Source organism: Pagrus major, chromosome 19, assembly GCF_040436345.1.
Source record: "Pagrus major chromosome 19, Pma_NU_1.0".
Taxonomy (NCBI): domain Eukaryota; kingdom Metazoa; phylum Chordata; class Actinopteri; order Spariformes; family Sparidae; genus Pagrus; species Pagrus major.
Window position 1 is genome coordinate 6,413,286 of NC_133233.1, and position 12,970 is coordinate 6,426,255.

Below are 12,970 nucleotides of genomic sequence, written 5' to 3' on the forward strand. Positions count from 1 at the left end.
TTTGTGTGTGTGTGTGTGTGTGTGTGTGTGTGTGTGTGTGTGTGTGTGTGTGTGTGTGTGTGCGTGTGTGAGACAGAGAGAGAGAGCAAGAGAGAGAGAGAGAGAGAGAGAAGTATCATGATGACCACCCTCCACTGGGCTCTACAGCTTTGCCTAGCTCTCACTCACTCTCTCCTTTGTGTGCACCTTAGCTGTTTTCTCTCGCTCTCTCTCTCTCTCTCTCTCTCCATCCTCTCCATCTCTGTTTCATTTTCTAAAACACGTCTACATAATGTCAGGTGGTGGTTTAACTTCACGCTTTGCCCCAAGGCAGTGCACTACACTCTACACATACATAGACACACAGCAGAGAAAGTGTGTGTGAGGTTCTGTCACTGTTGCACTGCATGGCTCACTGGCCCTAATTATAGTAGTACTCTCTCTATTATAACTACACACAAGCATTCAAATGCACATAGACAAATGTTTATGTGTACACTTGCACTTACTGTACTTACAGATCACACATGATTGTGTTGTTCCCGAAACATCATAACTAATGTTGCTCCAGGACCACCATTGCACCTGACCAATCACTTTTTTGTAATGTCACAGCCTTGCAGCTCAGGAGAAAAGGACCAGAAAAATACTCACGTTTTTCAAATGTGTTTAAAGTTGTGAAAGGGTACATTTGAACTTAAACCTAACCAACAGTGACAGGAAACGTAAAATAATAAGTGAACAGTATAATAATATGTTCCAAACTGGATACAAACCCCAGTCTCCTGAGTGAGTGTTATACTTAACTGACTCAACCACAACAGCTTGCTGCAGATGTGGCAGATGTCATCACTGTTTTGTAAGGTAAAAATAAAGGGTGTTGAGCAGCATTGACTGTGATGTTCCAGGAACGACAACAGCACGAGTCACAAAGCTATGGCATCACAACAGCATGACTGGCCAGTTGTAATAATGTTCCATTAAATGATGTTCTAGAAACAACACCAACACAGCGATATCAGATGCACCAATCCTGCATATACTGTATCCAATAGAATTAGTAACTTAGATTTTTCTTTCTTTTGCTCACATTGACATCACACACACTCCAACTCTTGCAAATTGGAAGCACATTAATGGCAAAACTATTGAGTAAAACAACCTTTGTTGTGCCACTTCCCATATTCATATTATGATAATAGTCACAAACTTATCACCAAAAAGCGAATGAAGACCAAAAGAGTTAAAAGAGGGTTATCCGACAAGTTACATCACTAGAGGACATCTATCAGACTTCACACAACTCCCTCTGGAGCCACAAAGGCTTTATGTAACTTTTTTCACATATTACTCCCCAACACCAGGAAACACACTTTGATGTGTGAAATCGCTCGAGTTCTCCTTTAAAGCTTGAGCTTTGGTTCTCACTCAGTAGTTTAGTTATTAGCAAACATCTAACGTGCACGTTCTCATTTATGACTTACACAGTAGGAACTTCTGAGGAACTGTAGCATGTATGACGTACAGTCGCGGTCAAAAGTCCACTTGTAAAGAACATGTATATCATGGCAGTCTTCACTTGGCAATGATTTCTACAGCTCAACAAGTCTGTGCCAGGAAGCCAAAAAATTGAGTTGAACTTCACCGATTCTGTCAAGAGGAGTGATTAAAAATTCAGCCAGAGGACTACCAGAAGCTTGTGGATGGCTATCAAAAGCACCTAATTGAGGTGAAAATGGCCAAGAGCCATTTAACCAAATATTAGAATTACTAATTAATTATTATATTTTTGAGCCAGCAGATTTGGTCACATTTTTAGAAGATCTGTAATAAATTCATTACTGAACCAAACTTCATGAATGTTTCTTCTGACAAAGTAGTTTATGTTCAACTCATTTATCACAGAAACATGAGAGCTGTAGAAATCATTGGAAGTGAAGACTGACATGATATATATGTTCTGTACAAGTGGATGTAAACTTTTGGTAGGGAACTGCATTTGGTAACCACTGATCTCCTTACTCTTTAATATCGTACATCCTGTTTACATTCATGCAGGATATGAGTGAAACATTTGTGTGAATGTTGCTTGTCGTCCATGAAAGAGTGAGCATGCCTTTCAAACATTCAGGGATGTGGCTGCAGTTTCCAGACATGAAAATTAAAAATGGGAATGGTGCTTCAAATTCTAACTCTTTTTAACTACACCAACCTCCCTGTGGCTGATAAAACACCTCAGGAAGTTGTTGGAATACACTTGATTGGAAATGTCCTCAGTCCAACTATAAATCACTGTAAATTGGAGCAAAGAGCATATCATTATTGTCTGGCTAAAAATATCATTGTAACTGAGCTCGGTGGAGTTATTTTTCTTTTGTCTTGAGTTTCTCCATCCATTTGTCTGCATGCTTGGACTGTAATTGTTTTATTTCAAGTTTACACCCATCTACACAAGCGTGTCCTGCCAAACAAGTCTCACACAATGTGAGAAATGGAAGCCTCCCAAAACCATCAACACCCCTGCAAAGCAGATGGATGGTGTGTACTGCCTGACTGCCTTCAGCTGCGGATAACCTCATACCATGTTATGTTTTTCGTATGCTCCCCTCTGAGACCTGCACAAAGTTTCCAACAGACAAGGTGTCAACTTTGATTAAAGTCACAGCGTGGCTACAGAGAGCTGAACTGAAAGGAGCTGAAGTTCTAAGGAGGGTTGAGAAAGATATTTTGAAATTCTGTCTGGTACCTTTTTCTGATCAAAACAAAGTTTTTCTAAGCTAGATGCAACTTGTACCACTATGTAGTGTAATACTGTGTTTACGAGTTGCCTGTAAAATGTTTCAGATCCATTTCCTGTGATGACGGTCAGTATCTCTACTTTTTGGCATATTTCACAAAGTGACGCCTACACTTTTGTTGCAATTTCCCTCCCAAGAGATAAGAAACTGTTTATTTTAAGTGGTAAAGATACAGAAAGTGGGTTGTTCAGGTACATTTGACTTTCCAGCTTCACTTACCTTTTGAATTTGCACCTATGTGTGTAAAACTTTCTACATATACCTGTGCAGCTGTGTGTGCCTGTGGCTCAGTATTCCGCACTGATAGAAGGTTTGATTGAAGATGAATGATTGAAGTGGCTTTGGCTGTTCAGTCATCATCCTTTATAGGACTGGAGCACTAGTCAACAACTCCCAGGTGTGTGTGTGTGTGTGTGTGTGTGTGTGTGTGTGTGTGTGTGTGTGTGTGTGTGTGTGTGTGTGTGTGTGTGTGTGCTATTCAAACTTTGTTTCCTGTAAAAAGGTGACTCATAACCTTCAGAGTTTTCAAATTCAGACTCAGTCAATACTGTGACCTTGTCCTTCTTTGAGCTGCTTTGTTATTTTGGCACTTATTCCCTTAAACAGTTTCTTTACTTTATCTTTGGTCAGTTCTACTGAGATTGTTTTTAAATATTTTTAAAGGAAGAAATCTCATCAGTTGTTGCAGATGGTGTGAAAAAGTTGACCACCTTTGTGAGTCATTTCCTTTCTCTTCCCTCTTTTCATATTTTTTATCTCTATATCTCTCTACCTGTCTTTTAATTTCCTCCTTTACAGCGTTTACTCTTCAGCCACCTCAACCTTAATTAAACCACTGTGTTGTGTGATATTTAAGTGTGTACACATGTCTTGGGGAGCACTACTGCACATGTGAAAAAAGTAATATAAAGCCTTTGTGGCTCCAGAGGAAGCTGCATATAATCTGATCATTTGCCTACGGATAAATTGCATTGTGGGTAATGTAGACACCAGGTTGAAAAGCAGTACACTGGACTAACATTGCACTCCTACAACACTGCTGGATTCGTCATGGACAGTTTAAAAACAAATTATTAAAATTGATACCGCAGAACAGAGATATCACCTTTTATTCCACACAGTCTTCTTGCTTTCAAAAACTGGTGCCTACATTACCCACAATGCAACTTAGCCACTGCCAGAGTGACATCACTGGAGGTAATTCATCAGATTTATTTGACATTTTTTGGGTTTAATTTGATTTATGTCTTGTCACAAGTCATCTCCTCTCGTCCTCTTATCTGCTCTCCTGTCACTCTAAAGCATACAGTGTCATGTAAAGTACAACTGACATTGCCGAAGTCTAATGGACAACATAAGCTTTGGCATGTATTTGGATATTTGCATTTGACATTGAATAAAAAAAAAAATCCAGTTCTGTCTGCATGCAGCCTGCACTTTCTAATTTAATACATTTTTCAATAATTCATCACGCTCAAACTGACCTAAACACAGTGTGTCAGATGCAGTCCAGGCAAATCCCATCAGTTTTAGGAATAAATGTCAATCTCTACCAAAGATGATGTACAGAATTTGCTGATGACGCTGCTGTCTGCTGGACCGGGGATTCCACTCTGACGATTGATGCCAGGAAGAAACAGCTTGTTGTGGGTGAAGTGAGAAAAACATACCGTCATACATAGCACAGGCGCTCAGCTCTAAAAAAGAACCCCCCCGTTGCCCCAAGTATTCTGCCTCAGTGCTGTCCTCAAATACAACTGTGCCCTATCTGCACTTGAACGTGTCTTGACATCTGCACTTCCAACAGTCCTTATGGCAATATTTTTTAGTTTCACACATATGGCTAAAAATAGCCTGCCAGCTACTCCAGGAGGGGACACACAGCTGAGAGGGGCACTTGACTGAACTGTAGGGGTGCGTGGGTGTGTATGTACATGTGTGTTTGCAAGCAGTGTTTTTGTCGGTTCACACTTGTAAACGTGTTAATGTGTGCATATCTGGATACAGATGTGTTAGTTATACCCCTGAGATAGTGCTAGATATTTTTGTGATATCTTGACCTTAAAATACCTGAAATCAAAAAGTAGAGGGCAGATGGTGATCCTTTTTATGCATTTAATCTATTTGCTTTTTTAACCATATGCCACACTGGTGAATGTAGCAAATGTCCTCTACATGCACTGGCTACTTTAGGTGATCCTTTGATCAGAATGCAAAGTACAGAGCCTGGAGCTATAAATGGTTTTGGCTGTATGAGAGGAAATGCCAAGTTCATCCTTGGAAAAAAACTAAACCATAAAAAATATAAATAAAATATAACGATCAAAGACAGCTGGGGACAGAAATATAACTGGCACCGGTGTCAAGCAATGTGAAATGAAATGTTTTAGTGGGTTCATACAGTATAAAACTTCTTCTGTCTGTTCCAGCCACATTTTCATCAAAACACCTTGATAACTGTGAAAAACAGCATGTATGTTTGTCCTCCTTAGTCTTTTAGATGTAGACTATTATATCCAGACTGTCTGTGCTGGACTAAAAATATGACAAACAGATTTGGGGGGAAACACAGCTGATGGATGGGTGTGTGTTACAGAATCTCTGGAGCTCTGAATGGTTCCCACAGCTGCTAACCCTGATCAGCCCTGTAGGTATTTAGTTTACTGTGGACTAATGGTGCATGAATACCTCAAGAAACTTGGATGAGCTTTACACCAACAAACAAACTTTCTGTTTGTTAATCTGACATTCAAAGTTTGGTAAATTACTGAACATTTGCTGAAGAGTTAAGGTTGTTTAAGTAGGTGGTCAGTTATGTGACCAAGAAAAGGAGAGAAAATGAAAGAGTAGGAGGTGGGAGAAGGTGGTTGACCCCGGCTGACAGGTGCAGCCTGGAGGTAAAAAGTTGATACATATAAATACATTTTTTTCTCACCACTGCAAATACAGCATGCACACATTGTTTTCTGCCCTCAGAGGGACGGGAGTGTTATGCTGTAGTCAAGGAATTTAATATGTATAAAGTAGAGTATGTATTTTTTTTCTTTACAGCTCTTCTGAAATCTGAGCATTATTTTACACCAACATAAGTGAAAGTGAATTTCTTTGAAAAACCTGATCTGTAACTCATCACCCATTATAAGTCTGTTTGGATTTTAGCCATGGCAGTAGCATGGCTTTAGGGATGGCAATGTCCATCTGTAGGTCAGCCCACCACTTTGATCCAGACTGAAAAGTCTCAACCAGTATTGAATGTATGGCCATTATGTTCTCAGAGGACAAATCCTCCTTTGATGATCTTATCCACCATGAGGCTGAGATTATTTGCTTTGAGTGCAAATCTCAACAAACAATGGATGATTTGCCACAAAATAGTACATATATAGATATATATACATAATAGCACAATTGTTGTTTCCCCATGATGATTTGTAATCACTTTGTGCCGTCACTAGGTCAGCATTTCAATTTGTTTAATACCTTGGTTGTGAACAAACCAAACCGAAAATAAATGTTTGCATTGTACGTCTCTGCAAACCACGGATATGTTAAATCTTGATATGTTTTGGCTCTGATTAGGTTTAGGGGATGAAACCATCATGCTTTGGTCACCACAAACGCGACTGCAGATGTCCTGACTAACCATCAAAAATATCAGTTTCTTTGTCGCCACAATCTCGGCTGGAAATTGTTCCGAGGTCTTCGTAAAAATTTCCAGTGGTTTCACCCTTACAAATGTTGAAACACATTTTCAAACTGCAGTCACTGGCTCGGCAGCCTCCTTACTTTCTGCAGCGCAACAGTCCTGCATGAGAGTTCTGACATGGACTGTATGTTGTGTGCTATGCTGCCGAATTGTAACCGTACATAAACCCAGCTAGTATTACTGTATTCCTCATAGAGGAGATGAAGACAGATCACCTCAGAGAACCATGATTACACTCAAATCAATCAATAATTAAAGTTTGGTAATAAAACATTAAATAGTTCATACAATTGCCAAGAAAAGCTAAAGAATTCTATCTCTTTGAACAAGTGTCATCTTATGCAAGCAGGGACTTGCATACAGAAATACATAAGCACTTGAAAATAATGCCTTTGCAGGAGCCAAAATTTTAAGAAGAGCTGGCTTATATATGAAACAGCTGGCTCAGTTACAGAGCAGATATACACTGAAATATTTGTTGCTCATTCATAATGAATCAAGCATATTTTATCTTGCCAAATGTTGGTATCTATAGGAACAACTCATTGAGGATACACAGAGAGAATAAGGGAAATCAGATCCTCACATACCAGATGTTTTAGGAATGGTTTAATCATAAGCACTATACATAAATAAAGTCTGCCGTTTGCCCACAGTAGGTGAAGAAGAGATGAATAGTGGAATAAAGAACGGATAATGAAAGTGGGAGGAAGAATAAAATCATGAGGGAGGAAGGGCACCCAAGAGTCGAAGAGGGAAAAAAAGAAGAGAGATAGTCTAAGGGGAGGAAAAACGACCATTCAAGCGCGAGAAGAAAGGAAGGTGTGAGGGGCGTCAGAATGAATGGTAATAGGTAATAGGGTGAATGAAAAGTGACTGAGCTGCTGGCTGTGTGGAAGAAGAGAAGGAGGTGGAGAGATGGAGGGAGGATTGCTGGAAGAAAACCTGAAATTAGGAAAGAAGAGGGATTTAGCAGGTCAAGGGGAGGGCAGGGAGCAACAGAAACAAGACAAAGTGGAGTAAAGAGTGATGAAAGCTAATGGAGTGAATCAGGGAAAACACACAGAGGTGAGAGGAGGTGAAGGAAGTGTGCCAACTGGGAATACAGGACTCAGTGTTATTCCTTTTTTTGGTTTAACTTGTCTTTTATAGCCTCTGATACAGTTTGATCCTTGTTTTTACCTCATTGTTATTCACTGCACACACTGTGTCCTCTCTCTGGAGGTTGCGTTCAGACCCAGTCAGTCTGCTGTACTTGTCACTGCAGGCCAAACATACTGTAGGTCAGCTTTACCTGCATACAAATGTGTCTGTTGGTCTGATGTACTGGTAAGGATTTCTGGCTCCAGTTGTTTGGTAAAGTCTACACGGTCACACAGAGGAGATGCATTTTGATACATGAATCATTTTGGAAGATTTTTGGCTGGACATCTTATCTTTTTATAGTGATGACGGCCTTACACAACCACTGTCCAGTGAATGGCTGAACAATACAATATCAACACTTGACTAAACAATACAAACCATGTATGGCATTTCTGTACCCAAGCATTGGGTCAGAAATTTGAAAGTGTTGATCTGTAGCCTCATGGGTGTTTGGTGGTATTTACACTTATATTGTGTGAACAGAATAAGAATTCCCCATTTTAGGGGAAACTTGGAAAATGATCCTTGTCATAAATGTGAGGCAATCAAGCAATGTTCTTATGGCCAAACAGTAATGTTCAGCCACCTGAACTTAATCAAGCGAAAAATGTGTTTCACTGCTGAAGACAAGGCGTAAAGGGGGCTGATTGTAGCACCTAGAAGCCTGGAAGAGAATCACCAATACACACAATGTGTGTGATGTGGCTCACAGACTTCACAGAAGACTCTGTCTTTTCCAGTTGCTATTCATCCCTCAGAGCTGAGGCTTGTGGCTTAAAGGGCTCAATTTTTCACCTGATGCAGTTGTAAACACCTTAAAATTTAAATGTGAAGTCTGTAATTAACTATTTAATATTAAATCTAATATGTTGGAGGGCAAAATCAATAATTTCTCACTCTTTTATAAATTGCACAGTAACTTTGTAAAGCCTATTATCAGGGGTCCAGGGTGTGACTGTGGTCACACAGGCGCCCAGAAATCTGTCAAGTGTGACTAACATTTTGATTTAGAGCCAGCTCAATAGTATAAAAAACAATTGAGTTTATTGTTATTTCTTGTTGTGTGTGCTGAGATTTAAAAGATGAAAAAAAAATTTCTGCACCTTTTGTGCTCTTTGTATTTGATGTAATGTTGATGAACTTTAGGCCATAGTTGTTGGTGTTGTATTGAAGGTCTGAAGTGATATGTGTTTAAACATGGCAGCAACAATATTGTCCGAAATGAGGCACCTTAGATCTTTCTCCCCTCAGTCCACTGTTTATTTGTGCATACATCCACACACTGTTTGAAACACAATGGAAGTCACGTCTGGACTTGTCACTTGAATTCTGATGCTCAGTGTTTTTTTCTGGCCTCGCTCTCAGCTCAGCAGCCAAGCTTCTACACTTCACTGTGTGATTCTATTAAGCAGAGACACACGGCGGGCCGTGCTAATGCCTCTTTATACTGATTCATTCCTGCTCTCATCCAGGACGAGTGCAGTGCATACGGTGGAATACATTACTGCAAGTAAAGCTACTTAGAACTGCTCCATAATACCCACGATTTCATTCCTGTTGTGTGTTTGTGCATTTATGTGTTTGTGTGTGATGTGGAAGGCAGAGGAAAAGAATCTGCGTGCGTGTGTTTGAATGTGTATGTGTGGAATATGGTTATATGTGGTTCCTTGTCACTTGTCACTTTTGAGCCAAAGCTCTCGTGTCAGAGCCACCGCTACAGAGAAACAGAGGATGTGACTGGAACCATGGCTGCTGTGTGTGTATGTGCCTACATCTATGCATTATTGTGCATTTGCATAACTAGAGCGACTGTTTGAATGTGTGTGTAGGGAAACATGCTGCCTGGGAGGGTAACCTCAAGAGGGTCAGGGCCTTCAGAACAGTTCTCGTCATCTTCGTCTCCAGTGGACACTGGCTCTGTCGCTGTGATTGCAAAATGCTGTTGTTGTAGCCATTGTGTAGGCACAGCACACATGTCATGGAAGTTGATGTATATTTATGGAGCTGCTATATGCACTCAGGCTGTGTGTGTGTGTGTGTGTGTGTGTGTGTGTGTGTGTGTCACACTGCTGCTTTATGTACACAATCTCATGGTGATATAGTCTATTCTGCTTTCTCACCCATTCATCCCCTTCCCCTCTTTCTTTCTTTCTTTCTTTCTTTCTTTCTTTCTTTCTTTCTTTCTTTCTTTCTTTCTCTCTCTCAGTTCTTCCTCTTTTTCCTCATCACTCGCCCTCCCTCCTTCTCTGTCTCCTATTATTCAATGTCTGATCAGCCGTCTGCTCCCCTGTCTCTACCCAGGTGCTGTCTCTGGGTGCAGATGTGTTGCCAGAGTACAAGCTCCAGGCTCCGCGCATCCACAATTGGACGGTGTTGCACTACAGCCCCTTCAAGGCGGTGTGGGACTGGCTCATCCTGCTGCTGGTCATCTACACCGCCATCCTGACACCCTACTCAGCTGCATTTCTCCTCAACGACCAGGTGGGGTCTCATCTAGGAATAGAATCACTAATAAGCCTGCTGTCAAGTCAAGTCAATTTTATTGATATTGCCCAATCACAAATCACTCAAGTGCCCTTCATCTATGCCACATACGATCCTTAGACACAACTCAAGGGCGCTGTGATCTATACACAGAATTGTGCAGATTAGTTTGAATACACTTTGGATCCATTATACATTACAGTACAGTACAATATACTACAATACAACGTTTAGTGGGGTCAAATTGCATACACTGATACGGTTATTCACGTTCACATTGTGGTGTTTTTTTTCCTTTTTGCCTACAAATCAAAACAAACGGCTGAACTGAATACTGAAGCTCCTGAGAACTAATCACAGTTTGTTTACAAGAACTTCCTGGTAGAAAAGTCCTGAATCATGCACTAGCTTATGTACAAGTTAGCTGTCTTTTTTCATGATGTTACTTCAGAGTAAATACATCTAATTCATCAGGTAGGATAGGTTGGACCGTCATGTTTACTGTTTATCTTTAAAAGTTAAGGTTACAGCTGAAAATGACAACAGAATTAACAAGTTTGCCAATTTCACATATGTCCATAATGCAAATCAACTGCCAGTTATCTACCAAGAAGTGCTGCTGATGACAGTGATTCGGTCTAGATCTTTTTAAATATCTTTTTCTAAGCTCACTGAAATTAGATTCATGTGAACAGTTTAACATCTGTTCTCTTTGTCTGCACATGTTTTGTTGGAGCTACAACAAAATCAATTTTGGCTTATAATGAAAAGTTAAAATCTATTTTTCTAGATAAACTTCAAGTTAAAGCCACTACAAGGAACTTTCATGTTTATGTTGATTCTGATGACCTCTGTGGACAAAAGATGACTAATGTGAAGCAAAGTCAGCTTTATTTTAGTGCTGTAACATTACATAAGTTTTCTTTTTATGACGTATCCAACCTGGATAAGTTGGAATCCAAGATTAAGAATAACTATTTCAGTCATACACAAACAGCCAGTCTTCTCGCTGATGGTCTTGTTAGTTTATGTAGGTCATATAGTATAGTATTAAACTGAGACTCTTTCATAACCAGTTCAGAGTTCCTTGTAGTATAATTGAAAAAAATGACTCAAAGTTCAAATTAACTTTGAGTCATTTTTTTCTAACCTCACTAGCCTGGTCAACGCTCCCTGCAGTAAGTTAGTTTAGGGATATACGTAGGTCCACGACTGTCTTCATAATAAACTGTTTCACTGTGTAACATGTAGGAAAGGTTAAGTTTGTTAAACAGTGGTTTAAGCATCAAAATTCTTTTCAAATGAACAGACAAGAAGTGAAAAAACGGGCTGTGAGAATGTGCTTAGAGTGACAGATTTACTGCTGGCAGATACTGATAAATAGAGTAATGTTATACACATTCACAGTGAATAAAAGTTGATAGTGTGTTTCAGGACAATGTGTTTTTTGTCAAATAAAAAGCCATTATAGCTTTTATGTGTGGAAGCTCTCTCAGACTTGGATCCTGCTCAGAGCCTTGCTTGTGTGTCACCTCTTCATGTTGTGTCTACGTATATATGCAAATTATCATGACATCCTTAATGCTAATCCATTTGAAGGAGGTAATCACACAGAACTGTTCTATTTTTGGAGCATTAGATTATAATTCTCTTCTCCTGTCTTTTTTTCTGTTCTACTCTCTTCTCTCATCTCTCTTTCACTTGTGTCTCTTCTGTCTCTCCACTCCTCTCCTCTCCTCTCCTCAGGAAGACGTAGCCATGCAGAGTTGTATTTACTCCTGCTCCCCTCTCAATGTGGTGGACCTCATAGTGGACATCATGTTCATTATTGACATCCTCATCAACTTCAGGTCGGACTTCAGACACATGAGTATAGTATAATAGTAGTAGTAAAAATAGTAGATGTGTTAGTTGTTCTAGCAGTTGAATAAGTCCTAGTAATGCAAAAAATGCTGCAAATCTGTCTGTTATTAATGTGTTATTATAGCTGTTTGTAAAAAACAATCCAAGAAAAAAATAAAAGAAATGAAATTAGTAAAAATAGCTAATGGTCAATGTTTGTGGTTTTAGTGTCAAAAGTAGGAGAATTAGAAATGTTAATGTCAGTAATTTAAATAGAATCTGTATTCTTCCTCTCAGGACAACATATGTGAACTCTAATGATGAGGTGGTGAGCCACCCGGTGCGTATCGCCGTCCACTACTTCAAAGGCTGGTTCCTCATCGACATGGTGGCTGCTATTCCCTTTGACCTGCTCATCTACCGGAACGGAGAGGAGGTATGTCAAGAGATGCCTAGCTATTGATACACTTCAGGAAATGTGTGAGGGAGGAGACAAGTGGTGCTGAGGTGGAGGGATAAAAAGAACAAGAGGGAAGTGTTGTTGCATTGATATTGTGTCTGTCATCTCTGCCAGCATCTTTATCTAATGGAATAAAGAGGAGATGAGAAACAGAAAGATACAAAGAGAGAAGAGGAGGTGGGAGACAGGGAGGTGGAAGGCAGGGAATAAGAAGAAGAAACAGAGAGGCAGAGGTGGTCGAGTTTTTGGTTCATAATTTAATTGTCTCCATGGGGAGGCTGATTTGCAGTCAGCTGTGGTGGAGTGTCAAAACAAAACGTGTCTTCCTTCTATTACACAATGCAACGTACAAACTGCTGGTGAAACATTAATCAGGTACTGTCTTAACAGAAACTTAAATCAGTAATTTTGACCACTGATAAATTATATAAGTGATTTGTGAGGAAAAGATACCAAACATTCTCTGCTCCAACTTCTCCAGTGTGAGGATTTGCTGTTTTTCTCTGTATAGCTTCATTGTAACTTTGATAAAAGTATCTGAAAACTTACCATGGA

At 39.8% G+C, this 12,970-nt stretch overlaps 1 protein-coding gene across 1 annotated transcript in view; it reads left to right on the forward strand.

Annotated features, from left to right (window-relative positions):
* kcnh2b (potassium voltage-gated channel, subfamily H (eag-related), member 2b) overlaps positions 1-12,970 on the forward strand; it is a 269,252-nt gene that overhangs the window by 233,305 nt on the left and 22,977 nt on the right. The window contains exons 7-9 of the mRNA XM_073488708.1: positions 9,931-10,110; positions 11,860-11,963; positions 12,253-12,391. Coding sequence (XP_073344809.1) covers positions 9,931-10,110; positions 11,860-11,963; positions 12,253-12,391 — 423 coding nt within the window. The remainder of the gene's footprint in view (positions 1-9,930; positions 10,111-11,859; positions 11,964-12,252; positions 12,392-12,970) is intronic.